The sequence below is a fragment of the Siphateles boraxobius genome, unplaced genomic scaffold, assembly GCF_051911475.1.
Source record: "Siphateles boraxobius isolate OS27281-9 unplaced genomic scaffold, OSU_SipBor_1 7, whole genome shotgun sequence".
In the NCBI taxonomy this organism is placed as follows: domain Eukaryota; kingdom Metazoa; phylum Chordata; class Actinopteri; order Cypriniformes; family Leuciscidae; genus Siphateles; species Siphateles boraxobius.
Window position 1 is genome coordinate 7,765,496 of NW_027509197.1, and position 24,141 is coordinate 7,789,636.

The 24,141-nt window shown below is 43.1% G+C and overlaps 2 protein-coding genes across 3 annotated transcripts; one reads left to right on the forward strand and one right to left on the reverse strand.

Moving 5' to 3' along the window:
• Positions 1–71: 71 nt before the first annotated feature.
• On the forward strand, positions 72–7,048 carry LOC143723893 (uncharacterized). Its single transcript, XM_077216762.1, has 8 exons — positions 72–316; positions 3,417–3,620; positions 3,738–4,763; positions 5,013–5,181; positions 6,027–6,160; positions 6,263–6,461; positions 6,564–6,762; positions 6,880–7,048. Exons 3-4 carry the CDS (start codon positions 4,351–4,353, stop codon positions 5,131–5,133), a joined length of 534 nt encoding a protein of 177 aa, XP_077072877.1. The 5' UTR covers positions 72–316; positions 3,417–3,620; positions 3,738–4,350; the 3' UTR covers positions 5,134–5,181; positions 6,027–6,160; positions 6,263–6,461; positions 6,564–6,762; positions 6,880–7,048.
• A 10,030-nt stretch (positions 7,049–17,078) lies between these two features.
• LOC143723894 (structural maintenance of chromosomes protein 5-like) lies at positions 17,079–18,090 on the reverse strand. 2 transcript variants are annotated; one of them, XM_077216763.1, is made up of 3 exons: positions 18,026–18,090; positions 17,891–17,957; positions 17,079–17,669 (listed from the first exon to the last, which is right to left on the reverse strand). In XM_077216763.1, exons 1-3 carry the CDS (start codon positions 18,046–18,048, stop codon positions 17,385–17,387), a joined length of 375 nt encoding a protein of 124 aa, XP_077072878.1. In that variant the 5' UTR covers positions 18,049–18,090; the 3' UTR covers positions 17,079–17,384. The 2 variants fall into 2 exon arrangements, 1 of the variants encoding a protein (XP_077072878.1); XR_013197189.1 differs by lacking the exon at positions 18,026–18,090 and having other exon boundaries at positions 17,569–17,650; positions 17,891–17,960.
• Positions 18,091–24,141: the final 6,051 nt, after the last annotated feature.

The window sequence follows — 24,141 nt, forward strand, 5'->3', positions numbered from 1 at the left end:
TAAAAGATGCATCTTGCTTTAGTAAAGTTTATTAGGAATTTCCTGAATAAAGTTCTAACATCATTTAACAGATTTCTTGAAGTGCAGGAGACATGAACATGAGCAAGAATGTTACACTGCAAACATAGCCCATGTCTTGCATCCGTCAGTGCTTGCATGCAGAGAGCTCCTTTAGTAGGAGTGAAGGCAGATAAATGAAAAGGAGAAGCACTCTCCTGATAATGCTGACATTGATTATACACTGAGTTGTTGTCGACAGCATTATCACCTGACCTGGGACTTGATGATATCCTGAGCCTTATCACTGCTCAATCAGGTAACCATCCATATTCCTAAATCTGTATTCAATTTGAGAAATGTAACTGATTTCCATTCAGTTTAGCTTGTTTCCACTGAAACACAATAACAAAAAACATCTTGTGTGTATTAAGAAAGTGACTGACATGGCTATTTTGTGATATTTAAAGACATTAAGGTCTATATAAGGTGAATCTGCAGCTTTAAAGGGATAGTTCAGCCTGAAATGAAAATTGTCATCATTTACTTATACCCTCAAGTTGTTCCAAACCTGTATGAATATCTTTCTTCTGCTGCACACAAAAGATAGAGTGAAGTACGGTGGCCGAGAGAGCCCAACCTGCTGCAACATAAGAAAACGCATGCAAATAGTAAAAAACGCATGTAAATAGTAAAAAACGCATGCAAGTAGAAAAAAACGCATGCAAGTAGAAAAAAACACATGCAAATAGAAAAAAAAAACATGCAAATTAAGAAAACATCTTCAACAGTTTCACAACACGCATGTGCTCCAAGTACTCACAACACAACCAAATACAGAAACGCACTGCAAATAACGCAGAACACAACGGAAATGTTTCCGGGGAAACCAAATAAGTGACGAACCCGGCTGGGACGTGCTTACAGCTCAAAATTCTACTTTATTTTATTTAATTTATTTTAACTTTGTTTTTGTTTTTTGCAAAACATACAGAGATTACATTTTTATGACATACAACTTGTATAACATAATACAAATGTATTAACAATATGTTCAATGTCATCAGAATACAAATGAGAAAAGAGCAATGAGCTGAAAACTAAAATAAATAAATAAATAAAAAGATAGAGAAGAAGAACATGAAGGAAAGATATTAATCTATCTAGATATTAATAAAGTTTCATGTTATGTTTAAATTTTCATAAAGAAATGTTTCATAAGAAATGTTAGGTAATGTAGGGTAAAGTTGAGACACTGACACAGATATATAACGAATATTTAAAAATAATTGTAAAGTAAAAAAAAAAAAAAAAATTATTTGCAACCGTTATGTTAACAGCATTATATTTCTGTGTCAGAACAGCTATTCAGCTGATGGACACCGTGCTGCGTTGTCATGGGAACATCTAACGCAACATCCCATGTGAAAATAATGAGGAAATGACTTGTCTTTCGTTGCTTCCTTCATCAAGTACGTTCCAAACGGCTACATAATGGCACACTAGTGGCAAGCTCACTCCAAAGTCCACTTGAAGAGCTCTGCCGTCTGCCCTTCGAAGGGAGTAAGGAATAGGGATGCTCGTCATGAGCAATAAAATAAAGTAGAATTTTGAGCTGTATCAAAGAGTATAGAAGAAAAAGAGGCGAAACTTTGATCCTTTTTTGGTAACAGCCACTAGGTGGCGCTTCGGTAGCGCGGCCGCCATTTTGGGGTGAAAATTCCAACTGGAGACACTGGACAACAGCACAGATAACAGTTTTTTGAGGTAGTTTTTCCTTGATTTATTGAGTATTTCCATTTTATGCAACTTTACACATTTACTATATTATTAGTTAACAACTCCACTAGGCCTGAAACATATTTTGTACGTTTTAATCCCCTGGATCATGCTACAAATATGATGATCTTATAGAACATGATGGACAGTGGCTGTGTTTTTTTGTTTACATAGTCTTGCTTTAACGGTCATTAGTATTAAAAAATAAAAACAGTTGACTGTAAAGCTATTCTATTGCTGTTATATATATTTATTGTCCAACATTCCAATTATCTGATATAGCATGTCCTTTACTTCATTATATGTTGGTATTAATTCAGGGTTTGTAGTGCTAATACTAAAGGATTTGTGGGGAAAAAGTAGAAAACTTGTCTAAGTCTGTAAAATAAACTGTTAAAAGAGATTTGATTATCACTAGTCTAGTGATTGTATTCTGTGTAGTCATCATTCAGTTTGGATTTGATCTTTAATGCACTTATAAAAAAAAAAAAGCCATATAATGCCATAGCGACAGCAAAAAGCTAGTGGATAGGTATGGGAAGTCCGGCTCTTTTCAAAGAACCAGCTTTTAGAGCGGCTCATTCGCGAATGACTCATCAACACTAGTGGACTGCAGAGTCGCTTTCACATTCCAAAATGGCGGAAGCGCAGCGCTGCTGCTGGGCACTTTTGTTGCAATGGAACGTTCTATTGAGTTTCGCCTCTTGTTCTTCTATACTCTTTGGCTGTATGCATGTCCCAGCCGGGTTCGTCACTTATTTGGTTCCCCCAGAAACATTTCCGTTGTGTTCTGTGTTTTTTTGCAGTGCGTTTCTGTATTTGGTTGTGTTGTGAAAATTTGCAGCGCGTTTCTGTATTTGGTTGTGTTGTGAGTATTTGGAGCACACGCGTGTTGTGAAACTGATGAAGATGTTTTTTTAATTTGCAGTTGTTTTTTTCTATTTGCATGCGTTTTTTTCTACTTGCATGCGTTTTTTACTATTTGCATGCGTTTTCTTCAGTTGCAGCACGTTGAGCTCTTTCGGCCACCGTAGTGAAGGATGTTGGTAACCAGACGTGATGGTTGATGGTAGCCATTGACTTCCATGGTATTTTTGTCCCATAGAAATCAATGCCCACGTTAGCTTTCTGGTTACCAACATTCTTTAAAATATATTATTTTGTGTTCAACAGAAGAAAGAAACTCATACAGGGTTGGAACAACTTGAGGGTGAGTAAATGATGACAGAATTTTCATTACGGGCTGAAATATCCCTTTAAAGAAAATTTTAGTTATGTGGCGTTCGGCACCGAGGCTTCGAAGCTTGTATCAAAAAACCGAAACATCTCACATGAACTACTCGGTTACTCACGTAACCTCAGTTCCCTGAGTTAGGGAACGAGTATTGCGTAGCTATACGCAGTGGGGAAACTCCTTTTCCTCGATTTACTGAAGCCTTTATGTAAAGCGCATTTGCAGCTGCACAGCTAGAACATGAGCGTCTGGCTCGCTTTGTTTATCTCCACTGACTGTAGTTTTTAACCTATTTCATATTGGAATTAGAGTTGTCTAATATAGATAAAATATGTACAGTGTTTCTGAGTAAATCTATCAGCTACTTTTGTAATATTTCCTTTTATGTCTTAAATGCAATTTGTAGAGATGACCGAACCATTTCTACATTCCGCCATCACGGAGGTCTTGCCTGACCTTCCAGAAGTATCGAAGGACATCTTGGTAGAAACTCTTCAATCCCTGGGGATATAGACCCATGATGACTTTCAGTTTATTAAGGAAGAGGATTTGTTGTCAGCCTTGAGGCCCATACAAGCCCGGAAGCTGGTTGCTGCATGGAGTCTAAAATGTGAGTTCAGCATTGCTGTTCATGATGGGACCAGTTATCAACATGGCTATATAAGTTCAGTCAAAATATAAAAACATCCATATTATGTCTCTGTTTTGTGTATGTGTATTTTTAAAGGCCAGGGCCAGGAAATTGGTTCTTTAAGCCTTGCTACCTCACCAGGACCTTCTGCATCCGTGCCGTCCCTGTCGCCAATTTCAACGTCGTCGTCCAGTTGCTGTCAGAGCCCAGGTCGCTCTTTTCCAGACTCATTCCAGATTCCATGGGGAGAGTTGCCCGAGGCTTTGACGCAGGCTTTGGAGAGAGGTAGACGTCCCGGTCCAAATTTGAGGAAGGAGATGGTTAGAATTGTGGTCCATGAAATGATGAAAGTAACACCGTCCATAAGTAAAATGAACGCTACTGATGTGGCCAAAACAATGGTGGCAAAATATCCAAAATCACTTCAAGATGTCATACAGGGTGACATAATAGGCACTGGGTACCATTCCCAGTGAAACAAATTCAAAACAGAGTTGTAAATGTGAAACGGCCTTCAACACCAAAAATAACAAAAAGAAAGAATCGTCACGATTCTGACACTGACGAAATACACACTTATGGGTGCATCCATTGGCATGTGAAGTTTTTGCCCCTTGGAGAAACAGCCGAAAGCCAGCAGCAGAAAAAAGAGAAGCTTAAAAGTCTGTTTAGACAAAGTGATCAAAGTCCAGTTTCATTGAAATTGCTGATGAAGTCGACGTTCTATACCCAACGCCAAGAGGTCAACAAAGGGAAAGATGTAAAGTACCTCCTTGAAAACTGGCCATATTGGTTTAATGAGACTGGCATGACGGTACACTTCAACGAGCTCACAGGAGTAGATCTGAAGGAGACCTTCCTGAAGAATGTGGAACAGAAGGGGGAAAGGCTCTTGCACTTCATGAAAACTGTTGCTGTGAACAAAACCAAAAGATTCTATCAAGCTGCGATGAAGCTACAACTGCTGTGGGGAGAACACACAGGTTCCTCTGAAGATCTCACAGAGATGGGGCTGCTTCTGCTGGCTTATTTTGATGAGAAAGAAGATGTGATGTTCCATTATGTGGAGGACACTCGTCTGGCTGGGGAAGTGAACATGGACCGAGTTCCCTTGACTGTGTGGTAAGTTAACCTCACTCACTCACCTGCGTTTAAGATGAACGGCAGAGACATAGACGGGTGTATGAACATGATGAATTCTGGGATAGAAATAATGTAAATCTGTCTCAGATTTCTTCATTTCTATCCCACAATTCATCATGTTCATGCAGCTGTCTGTCTCAGCCATTCATCTCAAACACTCACTCACTCACTAGTGACAGACATGTTAAATGTTAACATTGTTGTTTGATTCTGTTTGTTTTTTTGTAGGACAGTCCTGCTATTCCTCCAGAAGGATGATGCTGAGTGTAGATCAAGTCATCGTGAACGAGAACATCTCTTCCTTCATCACGTCCTTGTGCATGATGTTTGCCAGCTACTATTGCTTTAACATCCATTATCCATCTACGCTTGCATCGACCCTGGAATTTCTACAGAGGTAAGGTTTTTGATTTTTGTTTTGCAATTTTTTTTTATTCTATTTATTTATTTGGTCATTTGGCTGAGGCTTTTATCCAAAGCGACTTGCACATACAAATACCTTCAGGGCCAATCTCCCCTAGAGCAACTTGGGGTTAAGTGCATATCAGTGGTGGCGGGATTCGAACCCCTGACAAATATAGTTAAAAATAGTAATAGCTTATGGGTTAACTGAAATTTAGATTCGATCTCGGATCGCTTGAAGCTCCGTGAGGCTCATTTTGTTGCGTTGACCACTGAGCTATCGTCGGAACGCTGTTAAGATTACGTCTTATGCTCTTGCGAAGTCTAATATTTTTCTTTGTTTTTCTTCTTGTTTTATGTTGAAATGTTTTCATTATTTATTAAATGTATTTAATTTAATTTCAATAATTCAGTATTGTGATTATTAATTCGTTTAACTACAATGTTTCACTTGAATTGATCTGCTACCGCATTTCAATCACTCTCAATGAGCCGCGGCGGCAGATTACGCAATAGAGAGAATGAACTGAGACTTTTCAAAGTCTACTATGAAGCTACAGCGCCTCTTAGCGGTCAAAGGCAGCAAATACACTCCCGCAATTTTACCGCCGCGGGAACGGTATTATTCTGGTTGAGTACCAACTGTATCATGGGTCGTGGTAACCCCGAACAACAGGCCTATGGGCTGAATAATACCAGTTACAGTTTAATTAAAGGAAAACTGTAACCCGTATTCTAACTTGTTTGTCTTTTACTTTGGACTGATTTGACTTATGGAGATGGTTGTGTTTCATGTATAAATAAGGAAGTCTGTGTTTCTTCTCTCTTCTATTTCCCTAGATGTTTCTTTTCTATTAATCCGGAGAGGGGGACGAAAGTGGAACAAACAAACACAACCCGTTTGCATGTTAATCCAAGAGTCCTTACTTTGATTCAAGACCTCTCCGACCATGAATGGCGAGCCGTTTAAAAAGGTATGTGTGCTAGTGTTGGTTGTCCTTGATTGTTGACTGACTTGACTAATGAAACTAATGAATATGATTGTGTGTTTCTTTCTCTCTTCTCTTTTCCCCTAGGTGTTTCTTCAGTTGAGTGGCCGCGAAGGTGAACGCCCATATCTGTTTCTCTAGACGTTTCCCTAGATTTTTCTTTTCTGTTAATCCGGAGAGGGGGTTGAAAGTGGAATGAACAAAAGCAACATGTTTTCATGTTAATCCAAGAGTCCATACCTTGTTCAGGACCTCTCCAACCATGAATGACGAGCCGTTTAAAAAGGTATGTGTGCTAGTGTTGGTTGTCCTTGATTGTTGACTGACTTGACTAATGAAACTAATGAATATGATTGTGTGTTTCTTTCTCTCTTCTCTTTTCCCCTAGGTGTTTCTTCAGTTGAGTGGCCGCGAAGGTGGACGCCCATATCTGTTTCTCTAGACGTTTCCCTAGATGTTTCTTTTCTGTTAATCCGGAGAGGGGGATGAAAGTGGAATGAACAAAAGCAACATGTTTGCATGTTAATCCAAGAGTCCATACCTTGTTCAGGACCTCTCCAACCATGAATGACGAGCCGTTTAAAAAGGTATGTGTGCTAGTGTTGGTTGTCCTTGATTGTTTGTTGTCCTTGATTGTTGACTGACTTTATTAATGAAACTAATGGGAATGATTGTGTGTTTCTTTCTCTCCTCTTTTCCCCTAGGTGTTTCTTCAGTTGAGTGGCTGCGAACCCCCTTATCCCCTTTGTTTGTGGTCCAATATTAACGATAGAGGCCATACATGGTCACATTTGTTCACACATTCTCTCTCTCTCTCTCTCTTCCTCATGCACTAAATTTTTCAACAATAAATTTGCATTCTTGTGAATTGTACATTGACTAATGAGTGGTTTGTTACTGCCTAACATTGCATTTAGAAGTAATTTGAAATGGCTGCTATTTCTTCCTGCAGATATGTAGGGAGAAATAGGATGGGAGTAAAGGATATGTTTTCTTCTTTTTAGTGTGGAATGAACATAAATATTAAATAAACTTTGCTATGAAATAAACTTAATTTTTCAGTTAAATAAGCCCTGATGTATTGTTAAATAAACAGCCGGATGTAAATTTCACTGAGCAAACTTGTTCAGTTTAGCATAGCAGTGATGTAAATATCACTGAATCCCAATGTTGAATTCACATGTTTAAAATGTTAAATTTACATGTAATTCTGTAAGTATGTTTACGGTTTGATGTGATTTTTACAGTATTGTTCTGGTAACCACAGCTGCCAGTTTTTTTCCGTAAAAACAAAGGGATTTTTTTTACAGTGTAGGCTGCGCTGCGGCAACTGCACATCCAATGGCGCGTGACCTCAGTCTATAATAGTCCCCGAATTCGCCACTATAGCAGGTTTAACGACTGAAGCGACAACTTGCCATGTTACTATAGTGCGGCTGGCTACGCAATACTCGTTCCCTAACTCAGGGAACTGAGGTTACGTGAGTAACCGTCTACCCGTCTACTACCGAGTAGTTCCCGAGTAGACGCCATGAAAAACGCCGCACTGAGTAACTGGCTGCCACTGCAACTCAGGCCCCTGAGCATACAGAACAAGCCATAACCGCATAATTATGTATAAATAGACCAGACACCGTCAGGTCTGAAATAGTACACATCAGTTAGAAATAACCCAACATACTACACCAATGAACCCAGACACTGTCGGGGTTATTAGTAAATGAACATATAACCGGTCAGGTGGGTTTATATATGAAATTATAACCGGCCAAAGCGGGTTTTATATATGTATGGAATATAACCGGCAAAAGCGGGTTTTATATATGTCATATAACCGGCCAAAAGCGGGCTTTATATATATGTAATATAACCGGCAACAGCGGGTTTATGCATGAATACAACCGGCCAGCAGCGGGTTTAATATATGTATGTGAATGTGATTGTGCACAGTAATACATGACAAGACCGGCCACCGACGGGTCTTAATCATACCAAAAACACCTTCGCCTGCAGGGAAGGCACTTCCATATTATAGAAATTCATAAATGTGGACGGCGAGGACCAGCCGGCCGCCTCACAAATATCACTAGTGTGAATGCCAGATGACCAAGCCCATGACGAGGCCATACCTCTGGTCGAATGGGCTTTGATGCCGATAGGGCAAACTTGACCCGCTGCGGTATAAGCCATAGAAATAGCATCCACTATCCATCTAGACAGTCTCTGCTTAGTGACTGGATCCCCCTTGGACTACCACCAAAGCAGACAAAAAGCTGTTCTGATTGTCTAAAAGACGCAGAACGCTCCAGATAGATTCTCAGCGCTCTGACAGGGCAGAGAAGATTAATCTCTCCATCCTCTGCAGAAGGAGGGAGGGCTAATAACGTCACCACCTGTGCTCTGAACGGTGTTGAGAGCACTTTAGGAACGTAACCATGCTGGGCTTGAGGATGACTCTGGAGTCATCTGGACCCAACTCCAAACATGCAGGGCTCACAGAGAGATCTCCCACTCGCTTGATAGACGAGTGGGAGAGCTATCTTCAGGAGAGCGGTCTTCAGGAGAGCGGAGAGCTATCTTCAGGAGAGCTATCTTCAGGAGAGCGGAGAGCGGTCTTCAGCGAGAGAGGTTTTAGATCAACCGGTTGGAGCGGTTCAAAAGGCGGACCTTTCAGAGCCCTCAGGACCATGGAGAGGTCCCAAGACGGCACAGACGGAGGTCTGGAGGGGTTCATTCTCCTAACACCTTTAAGGAATCTCACGACCAGGTCGTTTCTTCCCAGTGACTGGCCAGCCACCAGAACATGATGTGCTGCTATGGCTGCCACATACACTTTGAGCGTGGACGGGGAGCGACCCGTATCCAGCAGCTCTTGTAAGAATGAGAGAACCACAGATATCTCACATGACTCCGGGTCAGCCTGATTTTTCGAGCACCAGCTGGAAAAACCCGACCATTTCGAAGCATAAAGGCGCCGAGTCGACGGGGCCCTGGCTTCAGATATGGTGCTTAAGACCTTCTCAGGGAGGTCCTTGGGTACCCGTTGAGGGGCCAAACATGGAGGGCCCATAAATCGGGTCTCGGATGCCACAATGTCCCGTTCGCCTGCGTGAGGAGGTCTTTCCTCAGAGGAACAGGCCATGGGATTGTGTCCGATAACTGAACCAGTTCTGGGAACCACGGTCTGGTTTTCCAGAGAGGGGCTACCAGAAGGACTGGGCACCCGCTCTCTCTGACCCGTTTGATGACTTGTGGAATCATTGAAACGGGGGGAAAGGCATAAAGGGGACAGTTGGGCCAGACATGGGCCAGACATGGGCCAGCGTGTCCCTTTCCTTCGAGAAGAACAGTTTGAGGTGGGTGTTGATTCTCGAGGCGAAAAGGTCTATTTCTGCCTCTCCAAACACCTTCCATATCAGACTGACCGTCTGTGGGTTCAGGGACCACTCGCCGAGGGGAGTGTTGCCCCGTGAGAGCATATCCGCGCCCACATTCTGGACGCCTGGGATATGCGCTGCTCTCAGAGAGCTCAGGTTGGTTTGTGCCCATAATAGTAGGTCTCGCCATCGCATACAGGTTTCCTGACCTGATGCCCCCCTGGCGATTTATGTAGGCCACCACTGACATATTGTCTGTGCGGACTAAAACATGGTGACCTCTGAGGTTCGACAGAAATGCCTTCAGGGCCTTCATCTCCAGACAGTTGATATGTAAGCTCTGCTCCGTGCTCGACCAGAGGCCGGATGCAGGCATGCCCTCGTGCAGCGCTCCCCAACCCAGGTTGGACGCATCTGTAAGAACCACTTTCCTCCTGGAAATTGTTCCCATTGTCACCCCCTTGTGGTACCAGTTCTGAGCCCGCCAGGGAATCAGGGTTCTTAAACAACCGTGATTCACTATAACGCGCAAGTTGCCTGACTGCCATGCGTGTGTTGGCACACGGCGTTTCAGCCAATGCTTCAGCGGGCGCATGCGCAGTAATCCCAAGCGGAGTACTGGCGATGCTGCTGCCATTAGACCAAGCAGTTTCTGAAATTTCTTCAGTGGCGCGCGCTCGCGCGCTCTGAAAGTGCCCACCATTTTAGATGGCCGAGAATCAAATCCCTGTGAGCTAATAGCTCGATTCTCGACTGTGCCAGCACCAGCCAGTCGTCGAGATAATTTAACACGCGCACTCCCTGATGTCTCAAAGGAGAAAGCGCTGCATCCACACACTTCGTGAATGTGCGGGGTGCCAAAGATATACCGAACGGCAGAACGGTGTATTGATAAGCCTGGCCCTCGAAGGCGAATATCAAGAATGGCCTGTGACGAGGATTTATTTGAATGTGAAAGTAAGCATCTTTCAGATCCATTGTGACAAACCAATCCCCCGGGCGCACTTGCGCGAGGATATGTTTGATAGTTAACATTTTGAACGGCCGCCTCATGAGAGCTTTGTTCAAATGTCTCAGATCTAGAATGGGTCTGAGACCGCCGTCTTTTTTTGGAATCAGAAAATAGCGGCTGTAAAAACCCATATGTTTTAGCTCGGGGGGGACTAACTCTATCGCCCCTTTGGCTAAAAGATTCTGTACTTCGGTGCGAAGCACGAGACCCACGTTGCTTCTCACCGAGGTCTCGAGAACCGCCTGAAATTTTGGGGGTCTGCGAGCGAATTGGAGCGAGTAACCTCGTTTTATAGTGTTTATGACCCAACTCGACACACCGGGGATAGCTTGCCAGGCTAGAACCCGTGTGGCTAGGGCTTGACACACAGATTGGGGCGGTCGCCTAACGCAGGGGGACCTGATACCCTTATATTGTGATTTTTGCACACATTGGGTATTGGATTGACTATACCAGCATTTGCATGTGGGGGAGTCAGTGTTACAACAAGGGAGGGGCCGCCTAGTGAAGGGGGACATGATACCCTTATATTGTGATTTGTGCACATATTGAGTATTGGACTGACTGTACAGGCATTTGCGTGTTGGGAAGTCAGTATTACAACCGGGGAGGGGCCGCCTGATGAAGCAAGGGGGCCACCTTGTTTGCAAGAACGCGCTTACTGTTGCGGGCCTGTTTGCAGAAATAAAATCCCCAGCCGCCTGAACTGAACAGGGGGCTGTGGGAAGTTTTCTTGGCTTCTTCGAGGGTGGTCCAGCGAGTGCGGGACCCGTGCCCTCTCTCTTTCCCCTACATGCTAGGACGACTTCGGCGGCGCTGAGTGGGGCACGGCGCTTGGTCTCGGGCCTTGGAGTTGGGGAAACGGGAAGCGCTTGTTTGCTCTGGGCTGGCGCTGGGCATCAGCCGCAGGGCGGGGCTGAGAGGTCTGTTTCGCGGGCTTTGTCGGCCGAGGCGTTGACGGGGCGCTTGTGAGCACTCAACGCCGAGCTAGAGCGCTTAGGCAAGAAGTGACGCATGGCCTGGGACGCTTTCTGTGCCTCGGTGTATCTCTCCGAGAAACCCCTTCACTGCCGGGCCGAAGAGGCCGGTGCTGGATACTGGGGCGTCGAGGAACCTCGTTCTCTCCGCGTCCTTAATGTCAGTGAGTGTAAGCCAGAGGTGGCGCTCGAGCACGACCAAACTCGCCATATTCCTCCCGATAGCCTGCGCTGTGGCCTTGGTGGCTCTCAAGGCCAAGTCCGTGGCGCTTCGAAGGTCCCGAAAGGCCTCAGGGTCCGGGCCAGCCTCGTCCATAGACCGGAGGAGTTTGGCCTGGTAAACCTGCAGCACGGACATCGTGTGCAGGGCCGATGCAGCCTGACCGGAGGCGGAATACACGCGTCCAGCGAGGGCTGAAGTGCTACGGCACGGCTTGTTAGGATGAACAGCTCTAGTTCGCCAGCTAGCAGCTGTGTTCGGGCAGAGATGAGCGGCCAACGCCTCTTCGAGGGGCGGCAACGACTCATAGCCTTTTTCTGCTGCTCCGGACACGGAGGAGAGCGTTGCGGACACTGCGGGGCCTCGTGTAGAGTAAGGAGTGCGCCAGGCTTTGGTGAGCTCCTCGTGTACCTCTGGAAAAAATGGCGCTGGCTTGTGACGAGGGGCCTGTTGATGACCCGGCAGAAACCAGCCATCCAGCCGACTTCGAGGGGGTTCAGCGGGCGCGGCCCACTCGAGCTCGAGGTCCGCTACGGCCTGCGTCAGGATCCGAAGCATTTCCGCATCGGAATTATTCCTGGTAGCAGAGGCGCTGGGCATCGGCTGGGAAGCCATGGCGGGGTCGAAAGAGCCCGGCCATTCTTCCTCAGAGGCGGCGATAGACAGGCTGTCGTCGGTCTCGCTGGGCGACAAGGAGACAAGGGCCCGCCACGTGGGGGGGGGGGGGGGGGGGGGGGGAGGGGGGGGGGCGCTCGCCATCACGGGAGAGGTCTAGCCGAGTTCGCAGCACGGAGATGGGCATGCTCTCGCAGGCCGCACATCCGTCGGCCGACAGAGCATTCTCCGCGTGGTGAAGTCCCAGGCAAGTAATGCAGTCCGCGTGTTCGTCCGCCTCGTGCAGCTTGCATCCGCACGTGGCGCAGGTCTTGACACGAGGCATTTGAAACAACGCTCGTACAGATAAAACACAGAAATGCAAAGAATAATGATGGGATATTCGCCGGATAGCCACAGGAGAGACGGCGTCAGGAGAAACACGATTGAATGTGTAGTCTGCTGAACTGTAACTCGCTCAGGCTGAAGGCTTGTTCGACGGCGAAGGCTCAATAAATGGTCAGAGACGTGAAGTTTGTCGTTGAAGGAGCAAAATCTGCTATAATGGCGAATTCGGGGACTATTATAGACTGAGGTCACGCCCCCTTGGCGGGCTCTGACGTGTATGACGCAGAGTGATCTCATTGGTCGCACGTCAGAGGCGCCCGCACCATTGGATGTGCAGTTGGCGCAGCGCAGCCTATGAGCGAGCCAGACGCTCATGTTCTAGCTGTGCAGCTGCAAATGCGCTTTACATAAAGGCTTCAGTAAATCGAGGAAAAGGAGTTTCCCCACTGCGTATAGCTACGCAATACGAAGTGACCGTTCGAAAGGGAACCACTGTACCGGAGCTTGATTCGTTTTGACATAACCATGTGACCAGTTACGGCCGAAGCTTCGTTTTGACACAAAGCCACGTGACTGCTTCATATTCTGATTCATAAAAAGCGCGAACCTTGCGCAGGTTTCGAGTGTCATGCGCTTCGGTAGTGAACTGAGACCGACTGAGACCGAAACAGAGAGTGAGCTCTTTTGAATTTTCAGCATGGAACCAGCCAAGCGTTTTCAGGTCGTATCCACAAATACAGTAAGCTAATTATTATTAGTATTATTTTGTAATGAGAATATGATTTTAAAATGAATTATGATTTACGAATTTATATAAAATATATATAATAATTAATTATGTAAATTGATATTTACATGTAATTTTATGCATATTCAGTGTATAATAAACAGTATATTATGTTAAATAATAGGCCTACATTATGTATATGAAAAAAAAGTACTCAAGTTAACACATGTGACCTCCTTCTGTAGGTTGAGTGCCTAATATGTTCTCAACAGCTTTCTTATAATAACAACACATCGTCACCGTTGAGACATTATAGAGCTAAACATGAAAACACATCTTCTAGAAGTGGACCAACAACTATAAGACTTCTGATCAGTCAATCATTTATTTATTTGTCAATTTCTGTATTTATAATGAGATATCTTAAATAGTGCATAATACTTATTCAGTTATATGTTAAATACTTGACTGTATTGCATGGATCAGAAAACAAATGATTGATGGGGATACTCAAAAGTGTGTCTATCCGCATCTTCATCGTCTTGCCCTGGGATGTTTATGCACTCCTGCCCCCTCAGTCCCGTGAGAGAATATTCTCAAAGGCAGGGGAAGTAGTAAATAAAAAAAAAGAAATAGACAGCCCTCACACTGTTGAACAAGTCCTGTTCCTTAATAAAAATCTTCAATTTCTTCAATTACCCAACTCCCCAGTTCACAAGCACTTTCACAGCACTTCACCATTCCACAATAGTTTTCTTTTATTTTGATTATATATGCCTATATGAGCCTTGCCTATGAACTCATAGGTTTAGGACTACGGCTAAGGTTTTAAGGCTCTATTTGTTGAACAAAGTAGAGTTTATTTGTCCTATGTATTAATTCTTAAATAAATTAATTCATAGACTCATTTGTTCATACACTGTGCAAACATCAACACTAACACTAATGATTTTTATTGCTTTGTGGTTTTCATAGCACAAAGTGATTTATTACATAAAACAATAAAATAAAATAAATTTGGGAAAGGTAGCTTTTCCACTTTTTGACCACAAGATGTCGTTAGTGTGCACCGTGTTGAAAAGGTTTGAGTAATGAACCAATTTACGATACACTTGAGGGGAAAGCCTCAGTGCTTCACAAAGCTTCATTTCACCATCACTAGAAATTTTCATTGAAAAAACCTAAGCTCTTTTATTCTACAAGATAAACTTGTTATGCCAAGTAGTTTCACAGAAAATTAACTGAGATGTAGTTAATGGCTATAGCTCAGAGGTGTTTGTTCCTCTTCATGAAGAGTTTAGCTCCAGCTCCTGCCTGGAAGTTTTCATTGATCCTATAATGTCCTTGATTAGCTGCCTCAGGTGTGTTTAATTAGGGCTGGAGATAAAATCGGACACCACTGCCATAGTGCTTTCTTTTGATATTGAAGCATTAATAGATTTTAGAAAAATGAATTAAATCAACAGAATTTAACAATACTAATCGTAGTTAGAATATTTTGTGTTCAGAAACTTTAAAAAAAAAGTGAATCGTATTGTGTTTAGTAGCCTATGACATTCTTGAATGTGACTATGACAACTGAATTGACTCGTTCTTGAGCAACATCATGCTTTCTTTTTCAGATTTGCAGAGAACCCAATGGAAAAGAGGCAGTAGTCTGATGCAAGAGAGATTTTTAAAAACCTGAACTGTTGGACCACGTGTAGTTATGACATCAGACTTCTGAAGCCAATTTTATTTTTAAAGGTTGAAATGCTTTTGTCCTATTTCTCCCCCTTTCTTTTTTAACGAATAATCTTTTAATATATTTTTGTCATTGATTTATTGAATAAAATGAATTGACTCAACTGCCGGAAAGGTGTCATTTATATTTTAAAAGGTTTTCGCCAAATTTTGAAATGGTCAGGAATTTGTTGACACACCATTGAAGTGTAGTTGAAATGTTGATGTTGTTTCAACATGAACTTGGTATATCGGATGGCAATATTGTTTGACATTCCTTTTCAGTTGTATTGTCTGTGATTCAACAATGTATTTAGAATCAACATCACATTGTAACATTGGCAAACCATATTACCAAAGATTAATTTTTGTTCATTTCAGTGTTAATTCAACAGCAGTGATTTAGGGGGCTTTTACACTGGGCCCGTTTGCTGCGGTCCGAGCCCAGGCGCGATTGTTCCCGGCGCCCCCCGCAGCGTTGGTCTGGTTTCATACTCAACTTGATTCTATCCAACTCTGGTGCGTTTGCGTGCATCTTACGTCATTCCAAACGTGCACGGCGCATGATAGAAAACACGACGCAGGTCAATATATTGTGTTTTTTTATTAATTTGGTGCTATTATGCATAGCTGAGTAACAACGCAGGTTAAGTGTGTGTGTGTGTGTGTGTGTGTGTGTGTGTCGCATAAGCTGTCTTTCTGCTGCTTGCAAATGGACTCTTTTGAGGAGACAGTGGATTTCTATTAATTTGTTGCCCTGATTGCACGCACTATACGCGAATACACTGCAGACTCACTCTTGCTCGTATCCAGGGTAAATCTTCATCTCTTACGTGTGTTTTATTTAACAAGATACATCATAATCGGCTAAAACGCATGCGCAGGACACTTTACTTCCTGAACAAGTGCGCACCCGAGTCTGTGTTGCTTTCACATGCACGCGAACCGCAGCACGGTTCGGGAGCAACCGAACTGAGACCACCTCCTCCAGGTTGTCTCGGGTTCGGGACCCAGTGCGCACCCGGGTTCACATGACAGCGTTCACATTAGCGATTTTTCATGCGAACCGTGCCCCGTTCCGAACTAAACTGCCAGTGTGAAAGGCCCCTTAGATTCAATATCATAGTGTAACGTTGATTCAACAATATTACCATTGATTATTTTTGTTAATGTCAAAGCTGATTCAACGCCCAGATAGCAAACAGTCATGGAAACAATGTTAAATCAACATTCCGTTGTCAACATTAAGTAATGGATCAACATCGAACTCTGATGTTGATTCTACATCATTTTGCACCCTGATTTAATATTGAAACAACATTGAAATCCTGTCAATAGATCAACGGAATTTCAATGGTAGACTATTTCAATTATCAGGAATATTGAAACAACGTTGAAATTTCAACTGAACTAAGGATCAACGTGATTTCAATAGAATTTCAATCGTTTTTTAAATGTTAATTTTAAATGTAATGGCATAAATTAAATAGCCTGCTTTATCTACAGCCAGAATGTTAAAAAGTAATGGAACATTTGAAATATTGTAGCCTATAAAACACCGAACACACCACACAAACAAATACATTTTTATTAGCCTTTTTATTTAATTAATTGTAGGCTACTCTTCAATCAATGTCCTCTGACGCCTGAATATTTGAGATAGGTCTAGCTGCAGAACCGCAGAACCATTACGTCATAACAGTCTGAGGACGACAGCGCCAGCCCGACAGTCTGAGGGCGGAAGTGGGCGCGGCAAGGCATTACGCTACTTCCGTGTTTTGGAAAGTTTTAAAGTTTAAAACAACGTTATTATAAAAACTTTGTTTTAAACGATTTAATTGAAAATGTATATTTAAGATTGATTAACAATATTATACATTAAACAAAGCATAAAATGAAAAATAAATAATACAATGAAAACAAAGCTTGAGAGTTTGAACATTTTATTCAATTGAAAATACTTTTAAATACTCAACCAACAAAGACCACCATACACAATAATATGATGGACTGAAAACACAAAAAATATTAATTTAAATAAAATGAGTTTTTTCCTCTGAAATATAAAAATAAATCACACACTAGCTGTTTTCTAATTAAATAAAATTACAAAATTAAACTATATAAATAAGTTATATAAAACAAAATTAAACCAAAGTAAATAAATCTTATAAAAGTTATACAGGCACAAATTTGACAACAATAATTCTCAAGAGAAAAATAAATAACAAATTAAAACTCCATACACATGGAGTTTATTCTGAGGTGCCTTTCGTCGTGACATTTGAAAAGAAAAACTTCCATGTCCTGTTGAAACTGGAACCGAAACATGAAAGGCTCTTTGGCCAGTTCCAGAGCATCTTTTCCTTCTGCCCGATCAAGTTTAAGAAGGGCCTTTTCCTGGTCTTCCTTCTCTAGGTCCAGATATGACGGCTCTTGCACAAAACCTCTGAAGGAGTGGCAGTTGTTCCGCAGCCATCCAACTGCGGTCCTGAGGTCTTTGACCATCTGTGGTTCCTTCATGAGAGAAGAGTACAAAAAAGGAATGAAATAATTAATTCATTTAAAATAATTATTCTCACAAGAGAAGAGATGCACCACATTTGGCTGCTAGCTAATTTCCATCTGTTGTCCCTGAGTGTCCTCAACAATACATTGTGGTTTAATCAGGATGCATGTAAATTAATGTTTTGAAATTATGCTCTTTCATGTGCCCGTTTGAGACAATAAAAACATACCTTGTCGCCGATTTCAGAGTCTTCTTGTGCTTTAGGTGGCTCATGCACATCAACGGCAGCATGTTTCCTGTGACAAATACATTTTTAAGTAAATTTATAGACAGAGAAAAACTTGAGAAAGCAAGAGAGAGTTACCTTTCAATGGCAAAATTCTCCATGAGAATAAGTCACCACCATTTTCGAATAAGAGGAAAATCCGACTTGCATAAGGGGAGAAAGTGTTAATAGATCAATTTAATAGATAATATCATCTAGTTAAAATATATATATTTTAACAAAGACTTACAGCTGTAAAATCAAAGTGTGCCTCAAAGACCATGTGCAGAGCATACTGAAATTCCCCCCAAAAAAGGAAATCAGTCAAGTTTAGGCAACCATATCATGTTTTCATTTTTATGATTTATCTATTTTTTTTTTTAAAAATTTTTACTTTCCCTTTTTCTCACCATCAGCATGAAGATCCCACAGTCCACAGAGCCAGTCAACTGTTGTGGAACATTCTAAAACAATGCAATTATCATTAAGTTATTCCTGGAAAGGATGTGACAAACATATAAAAACACAATCTATATAAGTAGCTTATGTTTTTTGAAAGCCTAATTAAAACTAACCTTGTTCTTGATCAGCTTCCATGGTCCTGGAGCGATTCTGTTTGTCAATTTACTGCAACAAAATCATACAGAAATATTTTAATATATTATAACCAGAAAAATTGGACAAAAAAGCAAAGTATATTTATTCTAAAGCAAAAAAATTACCCCAGACTGAATTGCAAAAACAACATTTCAAATTTAGAATATAGAAACAGCATGCAGATCATCATGCAAATGAACATCATGCACAGAACAAACAGCAGTGAACATCACTGAAGAGCGAACTTTGGAACAATGAACTTCGAACAGCAAACCTTGAACTGCGAACTCTGAACATAATATTTATAAATGTAAGTGCAACCTGAAATATGACAGGAAAAAAAGGAAACACTCAGTTCCTGTGCTTCAGAGTGTAACTCCAAACCTACTCAAACCTATCCCTGATGTTTTAAATGTTTAATGGGATGCATTCATATTATTATAACAAAATACAAATATATCATTCTTTGAGGTTTTTTTAGCTCAAGTTTCAGTGTGTAATGCTTTTGCAAACTTTAGATGTTAATGAAGATAAATTAATATTTGATGGCTAAATCATGCAGAAAACCATCTACATCTATCTAATTCCAAAGGGACTACCATTGAATATGTGTAACTTGAAATGCAATGCAATTCGCTTTGGATAAAAGTGTCTGCCAAATGCATACATGTAAAAAAATATCTATTGCCACTGTATATTATAAAAAATAACTCAAGATGTTCATACCTCCATGAGCAACAGCCTTTTTGAAGTGGATTTTCATATGACTGGTCAATTTGTCCCGTCTTGTTGGTTTAAAGATGCTGGCATCACAAAATGGGCAGTGAAATTGTCTGCAACATGTTGTGCATTGGATCAGAAGTGGAAGTGCTGACCCTCTCTGAATCGATATGTGCTTCTATAGGTGAAATAAAATACAATTAATGCAATTCTCATGGTCAGAAAATTTAACAAATGCTGTAAAATACAACGCCGGCAACTAATTAAATCACAAACCATGAATATGTACCCCAACAAAGTGATACTGTGATATTGTTAAATATTAACTTACAAAATACTTCGTTTCAAAATACTTCCTTTCAAAAAAAACATTTGGGTACAGAGCCGTTTTGTATAAGCTTAACGTTATTATGTTAAGTATGTTGCATGATCCATATCAAATTTATAACTTCTTTTTACCTCTTTCTCTTCCTCTTTTCCTTGTTCTACAGTGTGCTCCGCCATAATTAAACCTTTTACTGTCTATCTTTTACTGTCTAAAAACATTTTACTGTCTAGTCTAAACACATGTCTAAACATGAACTCCGTACACTTCCGGCATCGGCCTGCTACCCGCCCACTTCCGCCCTCAGACTGTCGGGCTGGCGCTGTGGTCCTCAGACTGTTATGACGTAATGGTTCTGCGGTTCTGCAGTTGGTTATTATTGGAATATTTTGTCGTCCAGTCCCTACTGCCCGGTCTGGCACATGTGAATTGGGTAACGGCGGCTGTCCCCATCTGCTGAGTAAGAGCACCTAAAACAGAAAATAAAATCACAATGCAAAAAAATAGCATTTAAGTTAAACAGGAGATTCTATTTATTTGTATTGGTACATTCGTGCCGCGAGATGAAGTAACGCTGGGCTCCCCCACTGACGCCAGGACTGGTTGTCAGGCGCTATACACAAATCCGGCGAAACACGGAAGTAAAGCAGCGCCGCCATTACTGCGGGCCTTGCTGCTAGCGGAAGTAGCGTTGGTCCCGTAGGCGGCTGTAGCAGATGTTAGCTGTACGAAATGTTATTTCTATGTAGTTTTTTTAGTACGTATGCTGTCCTGCCGGGAAGAGCGTGTTGTGTGGTTGGCTGTTTTAACAACAAATAATACCGTTTGTGAAATTCACAAACCTTTGTTGCGCATTGACTGCCCATGTTTATGGCCATACGGATTACACAGAGTTCCTGGTGCGGGCGGTAATGCACTCACTCTGTGTGTGAATTCTGTATGCTGGCAAATCCTCTAATTATAACAAAGAAAGTGTATATATTATGAAATATTCATTGTGCAGTCAGCTTCATTGATAATAATAGAGATGTGTGAGTTCGCGATGAACTGATGTCAGCTTTTTAGGAATTATTAAGGGAGCGCACTTGCGCGCATTCAGACATACCAGACCATGCACGCAGTAGCCCGCTTGCTTTTATAACAGTGGTGTGTTAATGCTTTAATAACAAATAATTTATCAGGCGTATTTACGCTGATGTGTATGGTGGCGACACGTAGGCTAACTTGAAACTATTTGGAGGTACAGAAAAAAAGTCTATTTGCGGCGGGAGAAAGTAACATAGAAAGTAGTTGCAGGGCTCATTTCAGGGCTCAGTCACTCATTTCGGTCTTTTGTCACGCTCTCCCGCCACACATTGTATTTCTCACGCTGAAAAACTATTTATAATATGTAATATCCCGCAGTGCCCAACATTTCTCTGGCCGCGCCGCTCTCACTGTGGAACCGGCAGGAATCAAGCGCGTCTCGAGGAAGTTCATGCAGTAGCTTTACAGTTACATTTTTTTTGCAATACTATCTTACATTAATGACCGTTAAAGCAAGACTATGTAAACAAAAAAACACAGCCACTGTCCAAAAGTGGTAATTATAGGATAACGGACACAGCAATGCATCATGTTCTATACGATCATCATGTATGTAGCATGATCCAGGGGATTAAAACGTTCAAAATATATTTCAGGCCTAGTGGAGTTGGTAACTAATAATAGTAGTAAATGTGTAAAGTCGCATAAAAAGGAAATACTCAATAAAACGTACTCGGTTACATACGTAACCTCGGTTCTCTCTAGAAGAGGGAACGAGTATTGTGTAAGTTGCTTACGCTACGGGTAAAGTCATCTTTTCTCGAGATATTGAAGCCAAAAATTATCCTTAACTTTGAATTTATTGTCAACGTAGTGCAACAGCCAGCAGACCTAGAGCAGGCCATCTTGCGTGCTCATTGGCTGCCCTGCGGCAACTGCTGCAGCCTATCACTGAGCCTCACGCGTGACGTCGCGCCCTCTACGCGTCACAGCCCGCCAAAATGGGAGTGGCTTGGCGTATAAAAGTCAGGCTCAGAGGCTGTGGCACTGGTTTCATCAGCTGTAGCGAAAATCGCTTGTGGCGCCTGCACGGTCGGTTACGCAATATTCTTTCCCTTTTCTAGAGAGAACCGAGGTTACGTATGTAACCGAGTACGTTCTCTTATGAGAGGTTCTCTCGTATTGCGTAAGTTGCTTACGCTACGGAAATCCATTGTCAACGCGCCCAGCATCCACTTCATGAGTCCCAGGGAAACAGGTGGGAAACAGGTGGCCAGCAATGCGGGCCAGCACATGTTATAAGCACACATAGGGTATACAGAGCGGCGTCGCCGGTCTATATAAATATTCACCATACAGTGCAGCTCAACCAACATACACACCGCTCATACTGACAGAAGTCTAGCCTGCAGGGCGGGAACTTCCAGGTTATAAAACCTAACAAATGTGGACAGGGAGGCCCAGCCTGCCGCCTCACAAATGTCCTGAATGGAAATTCCACTGGACCAAGCCCACGACGAGGCCACGCCTCTGGTGGAATGAGCACTGACGCCCAACGGGCATGGCAGACCTTTAGACACATAAACGGATGCAATAGTATCCACTATCCATCTGGACAGGCTCTTTTACGAGTTGCCTGGATTTCGAGGCGCCTCTTTTTCGTTTCGTTTGGTGCACCCACCAAACGAAACAAAGAGCCGCTCCGAGCGCCTGAAAGGGGCGGAGCGCGTAACGTAAGCCCTCAAAGCACTGACGGGGCAGAGGAGATTAACATTGCTCTCACTATCGGATACTGGCAGAGCCGATAGAGAAATGACCTGCGCTCTGAAGGGAGTGCCTATCACCTCAGGGACGTAGCTATGCCTTGGTTTAAGGATGACTTTAGAGTCATTTGGTCCAAACTCAAGACACGCTGCGCTAACAGACTGCATGTAAATCCCCCACACGTTTAACTGATGACAGAGCTGTCAGAAAAACGGTTTTGAGCGAGAGGTTCTTTAGCTCCACGGAGTCTATCGGTTCAAAGGGGAAAGCTTTCAGGGCCTCTAGGACCAAGGAAAGATCCCACATGGGAACCGACAGGGGTCGTTGGGTTTCATCCTCCTGGCTCCCCTAAGGAAGCGGATGACCAGCTCGTTCCTTCCTATTGACTGGCCGTGCGTTGATTCAGCGAATGCTGCAACGCCCGCCACATAAACTTTAAGCGTGGAGGGGGACCTGCCCCTGTCCAACAGCTCTTGAAGGAAACTAAGCAACCACAATACCCCACATGTCCGTGGGTCCAGATTTCTATCGGCACAACATTTGGAGAACACAGATCATTTAGACACGTTGAGCCGCCTCGTAGAGGGCGCTCTGGATTGCGTAATCGTGTTAATCACTCCTTCTGGCAAGACATCGGGTATCCGTTGATTAACCATACATGCAGAGACTCTCTCCTCACCAGAATCGGCCAAGGGTCTGTGTGTGACAGCCGCGTCAGCTCCGGGAACCAGAATTGGTTCTCACATCGTGGGGCTATAAGGAGCACCGAGTGGCGCGTTTCCCTGATCCTCTTGATTACCTGTGGTAACGGAGAGACCAGAGGGAAAGTATGGAGTGGGAGGCTGGGCCAGATTTGGGCCAGCGCATCCTCGTTCTTTGAAAAGAACATCGGGCAATGAGCGTTGTCTTTTGACACAAACAGGTCAACTTCCGCTTTGCCGAAAAGGCGCCACAGTAATTGGACTGTTTGGAGGTGCAGGGAACATTCCCCTGGGGGAACGCTGTTCCTGGACAGTTTGTCTGGGCCGTCGTTCAGATGGCCTGGCACATGCGCGGTTCTCAGCGAGCACAGAAGGTTCTTGGACCATATGAGGAGACGTTCCGTCAGACTGCAGAGATTCCTGGATCTGACACCGCCCTGACGGTTCACATATGACACCACAGACATGTTGTCCGATCAGACTAGAACGTGGTGGTCTCGTATGAGCGGGAGAAAGTGCTTCAGTGCGTTCTCAACTGCTATCATCTCTAGACAGTTTATGTGAAGGGGGTGGTGATGGCGCAGTGGACAAGACACATGCCTCTGGTGTGAGAGACCCGGGTTCGAATCCACTGTGAGACACCAATGTGTCCCTGAGCAAGACACTTAACCCCTAGTTGCTCCAGAGGCGTGCAACCTCTGAAATATAGCAATTGTAAGGCGCTTTGGATAAAATTGTGGATAAAAGCATTCAACCAGCGTTGTAGCGGGCGCATGCGCAGTAGGCCCAGCTGAAGCACTGTTGAAACATTCTTGAAACGTTTTCACAGAAGAGACACTGCCCTTCTGGAAAGATGCGGCCAGGTGTCGCACACCCAGTGCGCTGTGTCGATAAACGGGCCGTCATAGCCACAGAGTCCAGTTCTATACCCAGAAAGGAAACTGACAAACTGGGCAGTAATGAGCTCTTGGTCCAGTTGACCGTGAGACCCAGGCTTTCCAGATGACTGAGGAGCACTGTTCTGATATATAACAGTTCTATCTCTGACTGTGCCAGAATCAGCCAATCGTCCAAATAGTTCA